The following is a 22,730-nucleotide window of genomic DNA, read 5'->3' on the forward strand; positions in this document are numbered from 1 at the left end:
TAAAATTTTACTAAAAAAGTTTATTTAATATTAACCACGATCACAAAATTAATAATATTAAAGCATTTCTTATATTAAAACAATAAAAACTAATATATAGAGTGAAGATCTGTTAATATCAATCACTGGTATTTTCATTATCAATAAAACACATTACACAATGATAACACAGTAAAAATTTCACTGTTTTTTTTTAGTATGTTGCTTGGTGAATGGAACCCACGAATATCAGTCAGAAGGATCGAGTTGGAAACCAACTAACTCGGTCTTCAGAACAGCGAAAACCAACGCCATTCTAACTGGATATCACAATATTTGGTTCGTCTTCCGAAAGAGCTATTTTTTGTGGGTTTGCTACTAATTTTTCTTGAGAATGCTTCTTTTTTTCTGAAAAAAATAATCACACATTAGTTCATGGAGTAGCGCGTAACAGGTCCCAATGGAAGTTGTTAGAGGAGGCCTATTATGCCAAGAGGCAAACTGAGCTTCGGGATATATTATAATCAACAAAACATTTCTAATATTAATGTACCTAACAGAAGTTCAGAATAAAAGGCTTATTATTATTATTATATAGTTCATGGAGTAATCATTGGGGTGTTTATATTACCTTCAGCTCTTGGTTTGGATAAAAATTGATTTTTATTAGAGTTTTATGCTTACCGGTTCCAAACATTGCCTTTTCCAAAATTGTCACCGGAGATTCAAAAGCCAAAACCATGAAATATGAAACAATAATTGTCACCAGAAGATCTCCAAACGCTTCATGGACCTAAACAATACAGTTAATTTATTTTAGATAAACCTCGTTAATCAAAAAGTACGTGTGACTTATTTTAAAAGTCTTTCGTTTATGAGAATTATTGAATATTTGATTTACCCATGTGACGTGATTAAAATAAGGTATGGTTTTAGTACTCGTTATGAAGAATGTCATAAGAGTGTAATGTATCAGATACATGGAATATGAGAGGCGAGCCAGGAATTCCCAGAGCCTCAAGCTGAGGAACCAGTTCACAGGACCTGAAAACAAAATATACACCAAGATTAAAATAAAAAATTAGTTAACAAAACATGATATGTGTTTGAGCCTGAAATAAAGATATCTTTAGGGTTTTCATCAATGGTGTGTTTTGTGTTTTACAGAATCCCAAGACAAAGATCTTTCCAGGGTAGTGATCATTATTATTAATAACACCCTTGCAATATAATGCATTCCTGGTTTGGTTTGTTTTTAAAATATGTATTTTAATTATATGCTATTCAGGTATCTGTGTAAATCTCAACGATCAAACTAAGGTTTTCCTTTCCAGATATGTGCTTCTCCCAAATTCACTTCGTACTCCATAATTAATTTCTTTGATAATTTTCTGCAAATTGAATAAACCACCAAAATTATAATCAGTAGGAGTCTGAAACTTCTAAACATCACTTTTCTTTTTTTCAAACAGCCGGTTCAAGTTAAATGTATGCACATATTTTATAAACTCTGTCCAGGTTCCGGCCTGTAAAATACTGATTCCATATTTCTCTTTCAAAATAATGTAAAAACGGTCCATTTGAATGTATTCCTTGTAATCTTGTAAATAAAATTACATTATAGGTATTATGGTCTTAAAAATCTTACCTCCATATCCATAAGCACAGGCAAAGATGACCCAAAGCACAGACAAGGCCCAGGCAGTCCTACTGAAGGCCAAGTATGTGGTGTCTGCGATGTAAGAAAACTTGTGATTTAGCTGCGCTAGGGGTTGCATTCCATAAACTATGGCCAACATCATTGCCAAACTTACCATCCACAAAATACAAACGACAATCTGTTAAAAATAGAAACAAAATCGTTTAATTCTGTTGAAATGTACAAACGCATTATTTTATATCATTGTAAAGAGAGGCCCAAGAGTTAAGGTCTTTAATATTAAATGAAAAAACACACTTGGTAATACACCAACTATATTGAATTAACAATAGTCAGCCAAGTAGGTTTCGCTTACCTCAAGCTTTTGAGGGCTATTATATCAACTAATGATTACAATCACATACATATAAGAAAATAAAACGATGAGAGAAAGAGGCAAATAGAGTAACACATTATTAGTGACAGAAATAAATACAGAAGGGGGAAACAAATTACTATAAGGGGGCGTAAGAGTAGGGGAAAACAGTATTCTCCTCCCCATTTTCATATATATTTATGTATATATGTGTTGTATTCATACAAACAGGTCTCCAACTCGTCTTGGAAGGAATAATAAAATGAATTAATAAAATGGTTCTTTTATATTAATAAGGGATTTATTAATACTCCACGTATTATAATGGTGACTCGATAGTCGACCTAACTAGAAGCTTGCTAATTGGAATCTGAAACAGTGAATTTCTCTGAGAGCCTTCGCACTGGCCCTGGCAACAACTGGCCACTGGCTCCATCTTGCGGACTTCCACGCAAGCTCTATGCACTGCCATCTGTACTAGGGTTGAACACTTTTATATGAAATTTTGTTTTTTTCGAAATTCGAATTGGAATACCAGGTAAAGTTGCTTTATGTAATTCTAAATAATACTTCTCAATTTGAAAGTTCTAGCTCGACATCTTGAGGTCCCGCCATAGACTTGAAATTTTATTTTTTAAGGTTTTATAGACGTTTTGTACTAAACACCCTTTAAACAAAATATTTAGTAAATATAATATATTATATTATACATGAAATGATAAACTGAAAGTAGATTTTAAATAATAAAAACATTTTTTTCAAAATTAACACAGATTCAGAAAGTTATGTTGGTATGAATAAAATCATTTTTATGGCAAAAATCCTTTTTAGGCTCAAACATGGGCATGAGTTTTCGAAATGCTAATTTAGATTTTATGAATCCCTCTCGTCTTGTCTTGTCGAATAGACTTAGAACTGCTTCTGTCACAACTTTTACAAATCTTTCCACAGCCTGGGTGCGGCAAGGCAGTCTCATAAACTTCAACAATGCATCTTCTCCATTTTAAATAAGATCTTGTAACTGATCATCGGAAATATTCATCAGTATTGAGTTTTTGACATATATTTTGTTGCCAGTCAATCATGTCTATGTAAGAACATGCATTTAAGTCCACTTTTGGCACCTCAAACATGCGCGAAACATAATTTTTATTAACTTGACGAACCCTTAAAATGCATCTTGCAGCGAGTTCTCTAATGTGTTTCCGGGAATCTGTTATCATACTCAACAACAAGTTTTCTGGATGAGCAAAGTAACTGTTTTGAATTTTAACAGGGTCCACTATCGCTAACAACTCGTTGGACAAATATTTAGTGCTGTTAATGAGCTTCCATAAATGATTTGAACCATCTTTGCAGGATGAATGTGTTTTGATAGCAAACCAAACAGGAGCGTATGATTATACGACAAACGTTGCTAAAGTCACAAGATTTTGTTGTGGATTTTCTGTAGAAATATACAAATGCAGTATGCGATTTGCTCTTGTCAACCAGCGGGCATTGGGTAGTTTACCTGGGCTTCTCTTTAATAATCCCGGAGACCAGGATCCATTTATGACAGCAGTAATAATTTCTTGTAAATATTTCTGGTCTGTACTGAGATATGTGGATATTTGTGTTGGTAGTTCACCTTCCATCTTCTCAAAGTTGGCCAACGGCAGCGTCTTGCATATCTCTAATGCTTTACCAATTTGACCTGCAAATGATTTAGGTCCTACAGTAGGGCCATCCAAATAGGTAAACAAATGCCTCAATGGTAACTCATTGGTATGTAAGAGACAAATTATCCTTTTCAATCGACGAGATAGTCTGTTTCCCCTGTATTTGTGTTTGTTCCATCACAGCCAACAGCCATTAAACCATCTAGTGATATCTTTTCAGTCGTTAAAAATCTGTGGATAGCTCTTTCAATATTTCTTGCACTGTCCGATGTTGGAACCCCATACCCAACATAAACAGTACCTGGTTCTTTTATAATCAAAATATTTTCCTCTTCTACAATCACTCTAAGCCTCTTCGATCTTTTTAAAACAGTTTTAGTCGTCCTGTCTTTCCTTCCATCGAAATATAATGAAGAAATTTCTGATACACTTTCTTCGGTTAAAATTTGCTCGCGTCTCATTCTGTCTTACTCTTCTTAGTTTCATCCTATCTATTATGCCTCATTTCTTGTTTGAGAGTACGTAATCTTCTATTTAGCAATTTTTTACTATGGATAAAATCCGTTCTTCCTAAAGCCATTAGTCAGTTAGTGCGTTGGTCTTCTAAAAACATTTGTTCCTCTTTTGGCACTTTTTTTTTCTCTCAAACAAGTACAGCGTACAAATTCTTGACATTTACTTGCAGCTATGTCAAAAATCTTTCTAATCTGTACTCTGAACTCTTTTTACTTTTCTTCCTTAAGTTTCTTCAAAGACTTTTTCAAATTATAACACTTTGAGTGATAACTTTTTAGTAACTGTAAGATTCTTTTGTGTGTGACAATTGGAATAGAAGATTTTATCCACAATTCTTCAATTTTCGTTCAAACTACTTCGGCAATTTTCAAATAAGTAGGTTTTTCTGTTGTGTTATTCCTTACTTTTAAGTCTTGTCGAACCCATTCGTACAATTTCACTTTTTCATACGTAGGTAGGATATTCTCTTTCAACTCTGCACTTACACCAAAATCGGACATTTTAAATTTTGTCCTCTAGAAGTCATGTTAATTCATTTAAAAAACGTTTATCAATAAGTACTCGTGAATATAATTGACGCGCGACCTTTCACCTTGAGACAATTATCGACAGTAGTTTAAACAAAACACTGCATTTCGTAAATTTTCAGGTGCCGCTCCCCGCTTCGTCCCGCACTTTGCACCTCTGTTACAGCGCCAAAGTATATTAAAATAAAGAAATATATGATTGCAATGGCTAGTTAACTATATTTCAATATGTTATTAAATAAAATAAACATATTTTTATAAATTCTGTACTATTTTGTAGGCCGCGCAAATAGCCCCTAAACTGTCGATTATGTAAATGTTCGATGTCTTGGCGGGGGCTTTTACCGTTGTCTGATATTATTTATATTTTTAATTGAGGTAATTGATGGCAATTGGCAACTTAATACAACTATTCCAAATCAAAATTAGAAAAAAAAATTCGATCCGCCATAATCTGTACGTGCATCTATAATGCTCTTACAATTAGTTAGTAAAATAGCCCTGACAAAGCTTAAGATTAGGGAAACCTGGTTGGCTGTCATTTATTTATTCAATAAAAGTAGCCCCCCAAAGAATTTGTTTCTTTCGATAAAGCTTTTAAGATCATGATATTTTTGTGTCTCGAAGATAACTATCATTGTTATTTGACAATGTTTTGTGTTTAGGTCCATGACCAAACCAAAAAAAACAGTTTCCATTTTGTAGATATGGCAATAGAATGTCTAGGTAGCATTATTATTTCTCTACAAAAAAGATATCGTGATAAGATGGCCTAGGTTATTATTGATTCGATAGAAAAAATTATGGGCTTATGTAAAAATATATTTAAATAAAATTTGAGTTCATCGTGTTACAAAATTTTGAAGGAAGTTTATTGCGGTCTCTGGAATAATTAACACAGTATATTTTTTTTCTAATCTACTGTGTTAATTATTCGAGATGAAAAGAAAAAAATACGGTATTTAACCTTAAAACCAAGTTATTACCTTATTCATTTTGATTTCTCTTAGGTTGTAAATTCTAAAGTAATATCCAGCCACTATTCCTATTAGCCATGGGGTGGCTCTCATGTGGGTTGGGAAATACGAGAGGAGTTGTCTGTTACCAGCATCCGGATCCCTGGAAACATAAAAATTGTATTATTTCACTACTATATACTTTAAATTGTGCTGCCTCACACTTACAATAAGAATCTTATCTGATAGTGTGAAAACTACTTGTCCTTAGTGAAAAGACATAATTATTAAAGGCGATCGACAGACTAACCTTCTGGCAAAACGTAATATTATACTAGATCACAAAAACCTTGGAGCTAGAAACATGTTTCATTCATAGAAACGAATGCAGAAGAAAGTGATTACGAGTATAAGTAAATTATTTTTTTGAGAATATTTATTGTTTTTTTTTAATTGTGAAGAGAATTAATCACAGTATTTAATTAAAATTACGGGAAATGAAATTAAAAAAAAAAAAAACAATTTTAAAAATAAAATTTTAAATATTTTAATATCGGTGGCAAAAGAAAACTTTTTTACCCTTACATTCTAAAATTAAAAACACTTTTTTTTACATATAATCCCGGTTCAATTAACTCTAGAACTTTTGCTTTGAAGTGATTGTTTTATTGTAGAATTCAGACGGGCGATGAAGTACCTACATATAATATAATATCTTGATATTTAAAAAAATAGCTTTTAATTGCCATCTTCATAATCGGAACTGGTTTGTCAAGATATTTTTATTCAGACAATCCTTGATTTTCACGGGTTTGGGTTTTGTATAAAAATAATAAAATATTAAAACTTGAACCTGTCGACGCTCGTAGAAAATGAGTACTGCGATTCTCAAATCATTAGAAATGTTATTTCAGGCCGTTTACTGATAAACTTTTTGTAAATTCTTAATATATCGGAACACGTGTTTATGCACGGCCTTATGTAACGAAGAAATACGAAATTATTAAAAATTTTATAAACACTTATTGATTCATTCGTTGATGAATGCTTAGTCGTTTTTAACCGGATTACGAATAATTTATAGAGTTTTTTAATAAATTAGCAATGATCATTTTTTTTCCGTATGGGAACAAAATACCAGGAGTGCAGAAATGTAAATGGGTATTTAAATTTGGTTATTATTATAAACATTTAGTGCGCAGACAGTAATAATAATAACAATAATAAGTGTTTTATTATCTTTTTTCTGTGTAACAAATAGATATAATGATATCCTAACTGGGATCTCCCGTGCTGAGGATTTCATTTACATATTATGTTTAATTTAATTAAAAGGAAATTAATATTACATCAAAGTTACAAATAAATTTAATTATGAACAAATATCATGCATATAATTTTTTTTGAATAATTTTAAAATAAGTAAGATGTTTTTTGATATATATATATGAAGTGTTTTTTGGTATAGTTATGTATATGAAATGTTTTTTGGTATAGTTCAGTTGATTCTGTTTTAGTCTGTGTTTGATTTCAGTAAATTTTCTATTTTAGATCTCCCTATGTTAAGTATCCACCTTTTTATTTCAGATTTAAATGTTAAAGTGTTGAGGTTTTTGAGTGTGAGTGGTATTTTGTTGTAGAGTTTAATACTATGATATAAGAAGCTTTTTTGTCCAAAAGTTGTATTAGTAATTATTTGTTGGATAAGTTTTTGACCATGAGATCTAGTGTTTCTATTGTACGTGTTTGTTGTTATTTCTTGTGTTTTGTACTTATGAATGTAAATGAGTATAGTTTTAGAGTTTCAGTAGTTATTATAAATCATATTACGAGGTATCCCTTGATATATTTTTTAAAATTCTTATGCATTGTGTCAGTAATAAATACAACTTTATGTAACTTACGCATATGAGGCAGCGTACCATCCCTTGAGGTAGCATATTGTAAACACCGTAGCAAGAGCAGCTACTATCCAAGCACCAATCCAGGCCATTCCAATCTTAACGTTTTTCAAGATTGGAAACAAGAGAAGTGGAGACAGTATGAACAGCTGCATATCTACGGATAGATACCATGTTTGGCCCAAACACTAGAAATAAAATAAAACATTTACGTACTTATAAACGATAAACCAATGAAACATTGATAAAAATCTATCTTCTATGCAAAAGAGAAAAGCTCGTGGCGTTATGTAGATGAAACACTTTAAACAAAATGTATGGTGTCTTATCGTGATTTATTTTGAGTTATTATGCCATGTTGCGCTTCCTTCTTCTTTAGCCACCCTTTCGGAATTTGGATGTGGTATCTATATTTGGATACTTAATAATTTTATTCTTACCGTGTGTTCAGTGTTGACGTAGTTCTGTACGTAAAGGAGCATACTCCACCAATATTCCCTACAGTCATCAATGCCACCATTTAACTGTTTCCAAAATGGTCCTCGTCCAACTTTAGCGAAAACTGTTATTTGTATGACCAACACCATCATCATCACTGGAGTAAGTCGAAGGAAGCGATGGACATACATCATTGGGATGTCTCGAAGTGATTCTAAAAAGTTTACAAATTGTTTTTATTTTCCAGTAAAATCATATGAAAAATTTATTTATTTATGAATATTATGCTCCCAATAGGGCATTTACAAAAATTTACATAATAATTCAGTGGAACAGTATTATTTTATTCAGTGGAACAGTATTATTTGCATGCAATCTAGGCACAAGCGAGTATAAAAATTACGATATTATTGTTCCTATAAAAAATTATTTTCGATCAAGTAGTTCTAGTTGGTATGTTGAAGGTGATTTCATTCAATATATCTGGGCAAGCTATAATTCCAATAATATATTTTTTTATTAAATTCAAGTCCGATGCAATTCTTATTTTACGGTTTTCTTTTACTTACTGTTGTCAGTTCGGCGAAAAAAAATGTAAGAGAGTAGCAATCCACTCAGAAGGAAGAATGTGTCAACAGATATGGTTGATGCTACGATGCTCATACCCGCGTAAGATTGCATCCACTGAAACAAAAATTTACGATTATTTTAATATATTCAAATAACAAGAATTATTTTTTACACTGGTATGTGTTGTATGTTAAGAAGTAAGCAACAGTTAAAATACGCAATTAAATAAAATATCTGTTTTATAAGGACTTGGGGATTACATTTTGGGATAAGAGAACCTTTTCATAATTTGATTCAATAGTCTTTGGAAGAAATAAGAGGAAATATACAAAAGTGCAAAATGAATGGTCGAGAGAGAGATAAACGGATCAATCGACTTTAAACAAATTAAATTAAATCACCAATGAAAATCTGAGTAAAGCTTAAGCATGGCAGGACTTGTTAACCTAGTATACAACAAGTAATACACGTATCAACAAGTTCTTACTGAAATCAAATCTCGAAGGTTCTCGATGGGAAACATAGCAGCAAGTGTGTATCGATGTCCCAGAATAATCCAACAAATAGATATAACCCTTATTCCATGAACACATGCCAGTGGTCCAGGGTCCTTACTGAGTGTGGTAAGTCTCATAGAGTTGGTGTATGCAGAAAATGCTGTCAGTAAATAAATCTGTAACTGAAGGTCTCCTGAAAACATAAAAAAATATATTTAGAAAAAGAAAAAGTCACATGAGATTTTAACGATCATTTTTTGAAAACAATTTTTTTTACCTTTTTTCACCTTCCTGTACCAAACGTCGTACAGTGTGCCGCAAACAACCAAACACACGATCACCGCCAAAACGACTCTGAAAATAAATAATTGACTTGTAAAACAAACATTCAAAAATAAAGGTAGCGAAGAATGTTATGTACACGGAAAATAACTTGCTGACTTAAAATAACGCTTATTTATTAAAAATCGCTTTAAATTATTCGTATTCCTGTTAAGGACGGCCGTTACCGAATGATTGGTCATATTTCCTAATAAAGTACCGGTAAAACACGAATATATTATGGCAACGTCGGAACACGCTTTCGTAAAAATTCCAATATTTTCGCAATTTTTAATTTTAAAATAACAGGATAAACGCAGCTGCCTGAACAAGTATACCGATATATTATATTAGAAAATATAGTTATGTAGCTTCTAAGTATGTTCACAAAACCTAAACAATATAACACATTTAAATAAATTAATAACTGCTACATCATTATTGAACAATTAAGAAAACATTAATGTGGGGAAAACAGACTTCAAAATACCCCCACAGAATATGAAATCTATTGTCACAATTATTTTTATCAGTAAATTGGTTTAACCGGTAATAAATCAGTTTAAATTTGAGAGGGAAAATCATAAGTCGTCTAAACGTGGATAAACCACAGTTTGAAAATGGCTTTGAAAGCCGAAACAGCTTTAACAATAACAAAAACCAAAAAATACTTGCAGAACTTAATAATTATATTATTAAATTTGATTTTAATTAAATTTAAAAAAAAATTAAATGGAGTTCTACAAATTAAGCACAAAAATAATAAATAATAAATATGTAGTTTACATAATATATAATGTATTTTATTATAAAATGGCATGCTATCACATTTTATACAGGATTTTAATAAATCGGCAATACTCATTTTTCTCCTTGTAATATAACGAAGGCTGCGAAATTTTGTGGTTTATTTACATTTTGCTTGTAATAAAACCTAGGTATAGAAATCATTGAAAAATTCAAAAGCTCCTTAGAGATGATTGTATGATAATACAAATGTTGAGTTAGTTACGGTCTCCCGAGATAATACACATAAGTTAATTTTGGTCTCCCGAAATAATACATTTTGAGTTAGTTACGGTCTCCCGAGATAATACATACATTGAGTTAATTACGGCTCCCGAGATTAATACACATATTGAGTTCATTACGGTCTCCCGAGATAATACACATATTGAGTTAATTACGGTCTCCCGAGATAATAAACATATTGAATCAATTAATACACATATTGAGTTCATTACGGTCTCCCGAGATAATACACATATTGAGTTAATTACGGTCTCCCGAGATAATAAACATATTGAATCAATTACGGTCTTTCGAGTACTCCACCATCCTAATATAATAATAATTAATTTTAATTTTAAAAGACCGCTCTACAAATACAATGCTCTGATGTTAAAAGTAAATAATATTCGAATATTTATAAAAGAGGAAAACACACATTTTTAAGACAAACATTCCCGGGTTACGAATAACCTGACAATATCTCTCAATATTCTCCTACTACCACCACAGAAAGCGGAAAATGATTTTTGTGTTGTGATGGAGGACTTAGCCAGCGGAGGAATTGAACACACTCCACCTGGGTGGGACATTACATTTATATTATAATACATTGTTTTAGCACTAGCGTAGACCCGTGAAAACCCACTGTATATAATAATTGAAGGATTTGTGTACCTATAATTATTTGTTAAATAGTATTTGCCTCAGGATCGATGCCTTTCAAAGGAAGAAATTTACCTTTCTAATGATAGTAAACTTGAAAAATGACGACATCTCTAAAACATTTAAAAAAAGAAATACGCTCTTTAAATAAGGAATCAGTATTTAATTTAAATTAAAACAGTAACTTAGTAAGCTTAGGTTTCTCTACAAATGTGGCCTCGTCAGGGATGTGTAATATACAGGTCTGTATTATACAGGTCTGTATTATACAGGTCTGACAAAGCTACGGTCGGCATTAAGTATGAAAAATAAAAGTGGTATTTACTAAGTTCTTGTTATTATAAATTAAAAAGTAACATCACAAAGTAACTACTTCATATGAAAAAAAAAATTTAATAAAATATTATATGTATCTACTTTTTCGCAACATTATTTTACTATTACAAATAATATGATATAAACATACCAGTTCCAATTTTGAAAATTATAAGTTTGTTGAACTTGAACAAATTTACGCATTATACTTCACGCATGCACACAGGCACCAACACGTTTAATGAGTAATGAATATAAGAGGGTACCTACGTCTTGCTTAAAGTCGTACAAATGTACATGTAGAACCTTATCTGTGCTCTGGCATGAACATTGGACATACAAAATATGAACCATACTTTTTCTTTTTTTCCATGACAGCTTTTCAGAAGATTTACTTTTGACTTATTCTTCTTTTTCTTACGTCGTGGCCCCCACTCCAGTTTATGATTTATACAGATATTGAAACTCACACTGCGCATATCTCTCCTGCGTCCCACGGCTTAGCCTCGTCCACGCTGCAAAAGTCCTCGGGAACTTCAATGGGTAAGGTAATGTTAAGAGTTGCTAATGCTGACTGCATGGTCTTCTCCACGTCACTAGCTTTGCAGGAAGAAGGCATGCAGACTGCCAGGTTGAAAGTCAATCCATTTGCTCCTATGTTCACAATCCTGTTGAAATTCAAATAATTAGTTTATTTTTCTCAAAATTAAGAATTTCGGGATTTTTGTTTTATTTTTTATATAGTTAACAAAAAATATGTTCCTAAAATGTAAAATTTTAGCCCTCATTATTAATTAATCACACTGAGTAAAATTTTATCATGCAGACGTTTTCGGTGTGACAACGATTGACTGATTTGATTTGACTTGACTGGACGTCGCTAACTAAAACTACACGGATAAAAACGACTAAAGCTAATTTATTGAATCTCTTCAAATTATTGAAGAGATTATTATAAACTATCACAATACCAAAAGATATTTTGAAAAAAAAAACACTTCTAATGTAATGTATCAATCAATTAAAAAAATGATAATTTCGGTCAAAAACCGGTTTGCAGACTTTACGAATGAATTAACAGATTTCCTGATAAATTTTGACTTAATTACGAATATATTGTTACTATGTTGGAACACGTGTTATTTAAAAACCAAATATTTATGCATTACAACGAAAATTCTTTGTATCGTTATGATTTTTTTCTTAATTTTTTCTTTATTCAGTGTTTTTTTTTTTGTACAATTTTTAGGTGTGTTAAGATTACCAAACTAAGTACATGCCCGTAATTTTGTGGTTAAATAATGATATCGTGATTATCCAAACAAATCGATAAAACATTGTTAAACTGATGTTTTATCAAAAAGTACTGTTAATTTATCGATTTCTCTCCGTGTAACTTTGATGCAAAATGCTTCTAGACAAATGAACTAGTATCACTGATTAGAATTTAAAAGATTAAAACTTATCCCTCAAAACTTCTTACTATCTAGATCGTCCACATTTACCACCATTACTTCCATGCTTACTCCTCTCCATCACTCTTCGCCCGATGGCAAGGCTGTAAATTAAGTTTTTAATGACTCTGTGTAACACAACAAGGTCTGACATAATTCTCCTGTCAGACAGTATTATTAGATGCAATTGATTCATCATACAATTAATGAATTCAATTGGAATTCTGAACTTCAACGAAATATTTATGTTAACGAAATATTTTATGTATTTAAATATGGCGAAATTATTAAATACCCAGACGACACAGAACTGCTAATAAAAGTTAATACATGGACGGAAGTAAATAACATAGCCAACACAGACAAAAACAAACTAAAAAATTGTTTAAAATTAAATTTACTGAAACTAAATTCAAAAAGAGAAAAAACCTAAAGAAATACGAATTATTATCCACTCTTTGACAAAAACACTGCAATAATTTGTTTTTAGAAATAGAAAAAAAATCTAAATCAAATACCTAGGCATTACATTAGACCAATGCCTAAAATGGTCCACACAAATAAACGGACTCAATGGAAACCAACAAACACCTGTTAATGTCTAAGACATATACTAAATAAAGTTTTACACAGAATGACATACTTTGCCCTCCATTAATCAATAATACAACATATTCCATTATAGGCTGAGGTGGAACGTATAAAAAGACACATAGCCGCTTTAAATAGCGCAAACATTAAATTTTAAAAAAAATATTTAAGCCATATAAATATTTATCAGAACTTCTGTATAAGAATTTAAAGCCAGACAAATTTACTATATTACACTTCTACCATGCAAAATTATAAATTTACGAAAATAATTATCTAAATAAAAATTTATCATAAAAACACATTAATTTGTTTTTGACCACTAAAGTTTTATTTTCACTCTACCGGTTTCGGAAGAACCCTTCCTTCGTCAGGAGAATATTAAAAACTCTCCAGTTTTTAATATTCTCCTGACGAAGGAAGGGTTCTTCCGAAACCGGTAGAGTGAAAATAAAACTATAGTGGTCAAAAACAAATTTATGTGTTTTTATTGTAAATTATGATGAGCCACAAAGTGAATGCTTTTTACAATTACGTAAAAATTTACCATTTAAAAATAATGTATTACTATAAAATCGTCAACTCTCCCAACTGAAAATGTAAAAAAAACAATGCCTCAATTTAACTATTTATATATTGTAGTACACTTTTTTTATTCATTACCAGTAAGCATGCAAAATATAATTAACAATAAAGATTTTAAACATCACCTTAAAAAACACACTGATAAAATTAACTAAATACTTGGGCATTAAAATAAATAAATAACGAACAAAATGACACACCCCCAAATACACAACCTAGCTTTATTATGGTAGTAAATCATGTATAAAAATTGGTGGTATAATTATTACCATATTTTTTGTATGTTACGAAATTGTGTTTTTTTTTTAAATAAACATTTAAAAATAGGAAATAATATCACAAAGCTACAAAGGTAATGATTAAAGCGGTATTGGAAAATAAATATTAAATTTAATTATTAGAATATTACTTAGCTATTGTATTTTTCTTGATCAATTTAAAAAATATGTTTTATACTTATTTGAGCGTAGATTTATGGTCATCATTATTATTTTAAAATGATATACGAGTACTAATGGTATCAAATCACTTCCCAATTATCAGGAGATAAATGGAATCGATCTAGATGTTTTTTTTTTAAATGAAATCTTTGTAAAATTTATTAATCTTCTGTATCGTGATCCTGATATATTCTCAATACCATAAATCAATCATTGCTCATCATTTTTGCGATAACGACTTAGATGTTAAATCTTTTTTTTGCAGATAGTGGTTTTACAAATGAATAAATGTATATTAATGTAAATGTAACTATCGATAATAAAATTCACATAAAATTATCTGAAATCTTAGAACAATGAATCAGTTTCCATGATAACATTATTTTACTGGGATTCCAGAATAAGAGCCAAACATGCTAACAAAATTATCGATTCAGATCTTGTTTTGTTAACACCGTTTTATTAACGATGAGCTCTTAAATTTAAAGCAGCTTTTACTTTATTATAATTTTTATGTGTTTAATGCGCAGAACTCTTTTAATGTATTTTTCAAAAATTTAGTGTAAATCAAAATGAATAATGTCAGATATTAATAAGTGTTTTCGATCTTTTTATTATTGTGGCAGCTTTTTCGGCGTTCAAGGCCATTTCTAAACTGTGATTATGTTAGGTTAGGTATAATAAGATACGGAAATTGAAATTTTACTTCAATTGTCACAAAAATAAGATTAGTTCATAGTAAAAATACAATCAAATAATTGATGTCTTATATTTAGATGAAATATGAAGCGAAAAAATAGGTTCCGCTTTTAACTGACCTTTATCTCTACCGACGCTCTAACTAAAACTACCGAATCCGGTCTACGCGCACCGCTTATTGCCTTCTAATAGTGGAAAGACTCTAATTGTAGCTCTATGCATATAATATGGAAAAATATGTATTTTAAAAAATTGTTGAAAATCGACCGATTCAAAATAGTTATAACTAGTCTATATCTGTAATATTACAGATTAGCTCCTATATAAACAAACGTCAACATTTTTATAAGAGGAATATTTTTTTTACAGAAAGTTGGTGTTAATTTTTTTTTCCACGCAGGTAGTAATTTTACGTGCATGTACAACTTTTGATTGACTTAAGACTCTGAGAGTGAACAACAATTCAATACCCAAATGTTATTGAAATATTTTAAGATGTGTTTGGTAACCAGATCTGAATAGACCGGTACTTTCCAACATTCCTCTTTCCATCTCCTTCCTTTCCCTATCATTCTTTCCTTATTTAGCTTAAGAACATACTCCCCACTGGGAATACCATAGTCCCAATGATTTAAACTGTTGGGAGCAGTTGTAATATTTCAGGGAAAACTATGTTCGTGCTGTAGGTAATGAAAGAAAAACTCTCTGCATTTGATTGGTCGTTACATATATGACGATTATTTTCATTCTGACACAATTTTTCAGCACAATTATTTTTACCACATGCACAAACGTTTACCTTGCAGACCTCAGAAGGAAATTACTTGCCACAAACATCATTTCCCTTTATAGTCTCTTAGGGACAGATTCAACCCAGGGCGTCCATACATTAAAAAAGTATTTTTCTCTTTTCTCAATATTGCGGAGATATTTTCTCTGTTTTCCGTTGGAAAGAGAAATCATTATTTCTTTTCAGTTTGTCTCAAATATTTATTGTCGATTCCATGAATAAAACTATTAAGATTGTCAAAACATCAAAATTGTCAACAAATTAAGAGTAAAACTTATTTCAAAAATTTTATTGAATAGACGACATAAAGAGTGAAGCACAGTTTTCTTACTAATTCCCTTAACTTAACAAAAGTGTTTTCTAAATCCGAATTCTTTCAAAATTACGGACCTTTCAATGTTGTGACCATTTTCAGGTTTCATATTAAATGCTGATTTCAAACACAAAGATCTGAAAGATAATTTTATTTACTTTATACCTTGGAAGCATTCTAAAATTTCATGAGAAATTCCGCTAACGTTAAGATTTGTAGGTAAAAATATTTAAAAGCCTGAAGGATTAAATATGTATTTAATTTTTTTTTCAAATTTTATTCAAAAGAATGTTAACCTTTGATTTGCTGCTGGAACGTCCGGCATTATTGCCTTGAGGGATGCCAACATCCTTTTAGTAGTGCCCAAGATGGAGACCGGAATTGGTATCCTGGCCATACAGTACTGTCCCTTGATAATCCTGGAGTCATTCCTCTCGTGTCTGATTCCAAGGCACTCCTCAAACATCCCCACGCTGTTGATATTGCCTTCCAGTATACCGTGAGGTGGTTTTCCCCCTGCGTCTAGCACTGGAAATAATATTATTGTGTTAAAATTAACAAGCATTCAGTTGTATTTATGTAAACTCAGAATTACTATAGTGAGAGACCAGAATTCAGAATCTAATCATATCTAGTTGCTTGTAAAGGACAAAAATGACAAAATTATATAATTCCCTTATGGCGAGTGAAGTTTACAGATTGAAGAATTTTATAATATTCACAATAGTACGTAAATTATATAATTACGATTCAGTTAATATTTTAGGTGATAAATAATGAATTAAACATTGACAAGTGCTATTTTTTATATGAATTAAATCAATTGAGAAATGTGAGAGATGTGTGGAGGAAGATTAGGGGGTTAAAATGTAGAATATATGGATATTGTAGTTGAAATGTATTACTGATGTTAGGATCCATAGAGTTTTTGTGTTTTGAAAGTATGGAGTGGAGTTTTTTTTTAGGATATCGGGGATCATATTCTTATATGAATTTTTAATTAAAAACCTTAATAAACGAAACACAAAAATAAACAATACTAACATATTATTTCTTAAATGTCATCCGCCTTTTTAATTGACTGAGCAAACTAAAAACTCCAGATTCGACGTAATGTGGGTGCGCGTCAATCTTGCCAGTACGGCAAGATTCTACGCATGTCTATACCGCTCACCGAACCATAGCGAATCAGACACTTCCGAGCTCTTCAAACATTTGAGCGATACTATTGATGATCTCTTGCCCCGCTACCCTTCGGCCGAGTTTGTTGTTCTGGGGGACTTCAACGTTCATAACGAACCATGGTTGAAGTTCTCAGGCCCAACGGACTCGGCTGGCCGACAGGCGGAATCCTTTGCCATTTGATACGGATTAGAGCAATTGGTTCAGGAGCCTACAAGGGTTCCTGATGTCCAGACTCACCGCTCCAATCTGTTAGACCTATTCTTAACTACTGTGCCACACGGTTATAAGATTGACGTCACAGCGCCTCTGGGATCATCTGACCACTGCCTAGTGACGACATCAATCCCCGTTAGCCTCAGACCAACCAATGAGAGGCTGAGGAGAAAAGTGTGGCACTATAGGTCAGCAGATTGGTTCGGTATGCGGGCCCATTTCAATGCTTTTCCGTGGTCAGCTATTTGTTTTCGGACTTCGGACCCTTCAAGATGTGCCCAGGAGATTGGTTAAGTCATCAATTCGGCGATGGATGGCTTCATACAATCGACTACTAAAGAAACTGGTGTGGGCTCAAAGCCGTGGTTCAGTCGACAATGCTCCGAAGCAGTTCGACGAAAAAACGCGGCTTACCGAGCCTACAACACATCTCGAACGCCCGAAAGCAGATCAGCATACAACAAATCGGCAAAGGAATGCAAGAGAATCATCAATAGGTCAAAATTCGAACACGACCTGCAGATCAGCAAAAAGCTGGCTGCCTGCCCGCATGGCAGCAGAGCATTCTGGTCGCTTGCGGGCTCAATAGGTCGAAATTTTTGCAAACCCAGTTTGCCACCTCTTACCAGACCTGACGGCTCACTAGCAAACACCGCCACCGAAAAGGCAAACCTTTTAGGGAAAATGTTTGCGGAAAACTCGACCCTCGACGACGGGGGTGCTGTTCCGCCGTCGGTTCCTCACTGCGGCTTCTATATGAAAAAGCTGAGGATCCGGCATCGGGATGTACTCCACGTCATACGGGGGCTCGATGTTAACAAAGCTAGTGGACCTGATGGAATACCTGCCCTGGTATTGCAGAGGTGTGCTGCGGAAATAGTTCCAGTTTTGACAAAGCTCTTCAAAATGTCCCTGAAGTGTGGCACTGTGCCCTCTGGTTGGAAAAAAGCGGTAATTCACCCTATTCCCAAGAAAGGTGACCGCTCCAACCCGGCCAACTACCGCCCCATAGCGATCACATCAGTTCTGTCCAAAGTGATGGAACGAGTGATCAACGACAAACTGCTCACATACCTCGAGAAGAACAAAATTATCAACGACCGTCAATACGGATTCCGGCGGAACCGCTCGTGCGGTGATCTTCTCGCGTATGTGACGCATGTTTGGGGGTGGTGCCTGGAACGTCACGGTGAGACCCAAACGGTCGCACTAGACATATCCAAGGCCTTTGACCGGGTCTGGCACCGAGGACTTGTCAACAAATTGCATTCTTACGGACTTCCCGCATCCCTGTGTACGTGGATTGCTGACTTTTTAAGGGATAGGTCGATTCAGGCGGTTGCTGACGGTTTCACCTCTTCCTCGCACTCCATAAATGCTGGCGTCCCACAGGGATCGGTTCTGTCTCCGACTTTGTTTTTGTTGCACATCAATGACCTTTTGACATGTGCACCGATTCATTGTTACGCGGATGACAGTACAGTTCATGATAGCTTTTTGTTTGACAAGCCCCCAAAGAGCACACAAACTCCAACGGCTCGGAGGGCTTTGAAGCAGAGAATGGACGGTTATCTCGAGAGTATTTCCTCCTGGGGTAAAAATAATCTCGTCGAATTTAATGTTTCAAAGACCCAATCCTGTCTGATTACGTCTAAAAGGGATCCAAATGATAATCTAGTCTCCTTCAACGGAAGCAATCTTCCGAACAGGCCTTCCATTGATATGCTTGGTGTAACTATAAGTGACCAGCTCAGGTACGGGGGCTCCATCGAAGCTAGAGTAAAGTTGGCCTCTCAGAAGCTGGGCGTACTGTACAGGGCCCGCAGATACTTTAATAGTACACCACTGCTCACCCTGTACAAATCGCAAGTGCGCCCTACTGTCGAATTTGGCAGCCATCTCTGGTCTGGAGCCCCAAAATACCTGAAAAAAACCCTTGACTCTGTGCAGAAACGGGCGGTCCGTTTGATAGATTCCCCAATCTTAACAAACGGACTGCAATCTTTAGAGCACAGGCGTCAGGTAGGTATGCTGTCCTTGTTCTATCGGTATTACAATGGAAGATGCTCTGAGGAACTAGCGTCATTGATCCCTTCGGCACCGGTGCGTAGTCGGTATACACGCCAAACGCGCGCCCAACATTTGTACACAGTTGACACTTGTCACATGAGAACGGGTCGCTTCTACGATTCGTTCTTAAGTTCAACAGCTCGGCTGTGGAACGAACTGCCGGCCTCTGTGTTTCCTCCCTCCTACAACATGGGACTCTTCAAGACCCATGTTCACTCCTTCCTCTCCACAAAAAGACCCTCCACACAGCATCCTCAAAGATGACATAGGCCCTGAGGGAAATTATTTTCTTCAGGGCCTCCTGTGTGGAGTAAATATAAAAATAAAAAAATAAAAAATAACGAAATCCTATTTTGACTCGGCCACTATGCATTTCATCTGTCTGTGAATTTCTTTGGGTGTTCCATGTCAGGTTAATTTTGGTAAGATGGTAGCCGTGTTGGATATTATCTTTTCATTCCACCAGAGCGCGTGAGCGTTGCGACTGTAACGAGCTGTCAAGTCGGATTTATCGACATTATTAGCACAATTTTCGCAGCTACTAGTTGTAGTTGTGGCAAAAAAATCAAGTCGTTAATATTAACTTATGCTTTTTCTTGGATTATAACATTAATAAATATTACATGAAGCCTACATCATCTTTTGAAATGACGAGTCATTGATCCATATTATATTCGATGGACGAAAAGGTTCTCAAAGAAAACCGAACCTTTTTCCTTTTTTTAAATCGCTTAAATGTTGAACTCCCAATGATTAAGGCAATGAATCGCCACTGATTAGAACTCATAACGAAGCTAAGGCAGTCTGTTATACCCCAATACTAACTAAAATAACGTGTTTACAATTATTTTTTTAACGAAACCCTTTATATTGCAGTTTTATAAAACTACCTTAGAAAGTGCAAGTAATGAACGAAACCAAATGTTTGAGTAATAACCAATTCAAAGAAACTGATACCATTACGAGAAGCGCTATAATTTATTTTATTATTAAAATTAAATACTTTGTATACACCGTCTTTTCGAAGCCAATGGCTTCTCCGTTACGATTATGAAACTCAACGATTTTAAAAATAGTCAACAAAGTACGTACAGAAAAAGTCTTATAATTTTATGATTAATTAATTATAAGATAAAAAAAAAATTTCAGAAAATATTTAAACTAGATTTCAAGGCGAAAATAAATTTGAGATGGCTGTTTTTAAAAAGTATTTGATTATTCATAATAATTGACTATTGAACTACCGATGGTGCTCCTTAACTTAAAATTTCAAAAAGTTTTAAGTTTTTTTTTTAAATAAGTTACACTCATGACAGAATAATTTATAAACTTCTTATGTGTTTAAAATATCGTCCTTATGAATTAAAAAATAATTGAATATAAAAAATATATTTAAATGATATTAGAAGAAATAGCTAATTGGATGGCCTTTGGGATATTTTTAATTATTAAATTTGAAGTATGATTATTTAAAGTACATTTTTCTCCACTTCTTAACATCGTCAACTAATATGTGAATTAACATAAGATCAAATAATTTTTTGTTCTTACATTTTTTGTTTGACGTATTATTTATTAATTTTGTGCTAAATCCGTTATTGATGGACTTTTATGTTATTGATTAAAGATAAAGGAACACTAGTCTAAGCAAAGCATGAAAAGCTGATAATTTTTAAGCAAATTGATGGTTCGATGTTTCATGTATAACAATATCTTTATATGTGTCTTTACAAAAAATGTTAAATTTACATATATTTTTAAGAATCCAAAAAATATTATGCAACAATTTTCTTCAATTTCTATTGTAAATGTATTTTTTGTGGAGTTTATTAATGAAATTTAGGAAAATTTTAAATTGTCGAATAGTACCAGTTAGTACATACATAAAAAATATTATCAACGTACCGTTTCCAAAAATATATCTGCTACTAAAGGGCTATACAAGAACCGATTTCTAAACCATCCTTTCATTTGTAAATAAATTATAAAATTGAAAAAAGTTTTGTAAGAACAACATTTAAAAGTCTATGTTAATCCAGAGACAAGTTTTGAAATACATTAGAAGAATCAAGAAATTATTTTATTATGAGTTTACTTTCGTCAAGCAGAACACTTGGAATAAGTTATAATATTTCAATTATCGATCTATCCAATGATTTTAATTTGTCTATTAATTATAGGGGTTCTTAATCGTATATTTTACGTAAAAAAATTTGTTATTATTCTTATCCTACTGATCTCAGATGCTAACCTATAGTTAGGAGCGTTCAAATTTCAAATTACCAGTCTAATTCGTTTGTTGGGTTCGAGAATTTTTAAAAAGCATTATGATTATTAATTATTCATATAATACAAATGACGCCAGAAAGTAATTTTGCAAATATTGAAGAAGTAATGAAGTTTGTTAATTTCAGCCGAACAGACCGGTGAATGCAATACTTCTGTACGCCATTTAAAATAATACATAATATTATAAATTATTAACAGGATGTAAAATTGAATGAACGATAAAAAATGCATATTATAACAGCATAATATATTTACTACGCGAGTAGTTTTTTTTTCATTTTGTGACATGGCAAGAAATACTGGGTTCGATTCCTAGTACTGACCATTAACTTTTTTATTTTATTTGTCTTGTTCTATTTCATGACTCGTTTAGATTGATAAGTATTATAAAATAAGTTAAAAGTAAAAAATTTCCTGAATATTAAAAATGTTTGCTTACTTTTCAAAGCCCAAGTTTTGAAAGACACCAAATCTTGCGACCACTGTAACAAATCCTGTGAACATTCTCCCGTTACCCCACTGTCATCACGCGCGATGCTTTCAGATATTTGGTTTAAAACTCCTTTCCGGACAATTCCGTTGAATTCCTCTAATTCATAGTCGTAAAATTCGTACGCTTCACATTTTGAAATTAACAGCAAACTTAAAAATAATCCTAACAAACCAACGTTGAGGATCTGAATTTTAATGTAAGCCATTGCGGAAAGCCTTATAATTTCTAAACTGGTTGA

At 32.8% G+C, this 22,730-nt stretch overlaps 1 protein-coding gene across 1 annotated transcript; it reads right to left on the minus strand.

The window, feature by feature from the left end:
• On the minus strand, window positions 1-22,730 carry LOC149420263 (nose resistant to fluoxetine protein 6-like). The gene is made up of 13 exons (XM_089636559.1): window positions 22,439-22,730; window positions 16,539-16,770; window positions 11,841-12,038; window positions 9,338-9,414; window positions 9,051-9,253; window positions 8,563-8,677; window positions 7,996-8,207; window positions 7,559-7,743; window positions 5,685-5,817; window positions 1,628-1,817; window positions 881-1,023; window positions 664-772; window positions 1-387 (listed from the first exon to the last, which is right to left on the minus strand). Exons 1-13 carry the CDS (start codon window positions 22,695-22,697, stop codon window positions 296-298), a joined length of 2,148 nt encoding a protein of 715 aa, XP_089492685.1. The 5' UTR covers window positions 22,698-22,730; the 3' UTR covers window positions 1-295.

This window comes from Hesperophylax consimilis, chromosome 10 (assembly GCF_061612785.1).
Source record: "Hesperophylax consimilis isolate HC1 chromosome 10, BYU_Hcon_1.0, whole genome shotgun sequence".
Taxonomy (NCBI): domain Eukaryota; kingdom Metazoa; phylum Arthropoda; class Insecta; order Trichoptera; family Limnephilidae; genus Hesperophylax; species Hesperophylax consimilis.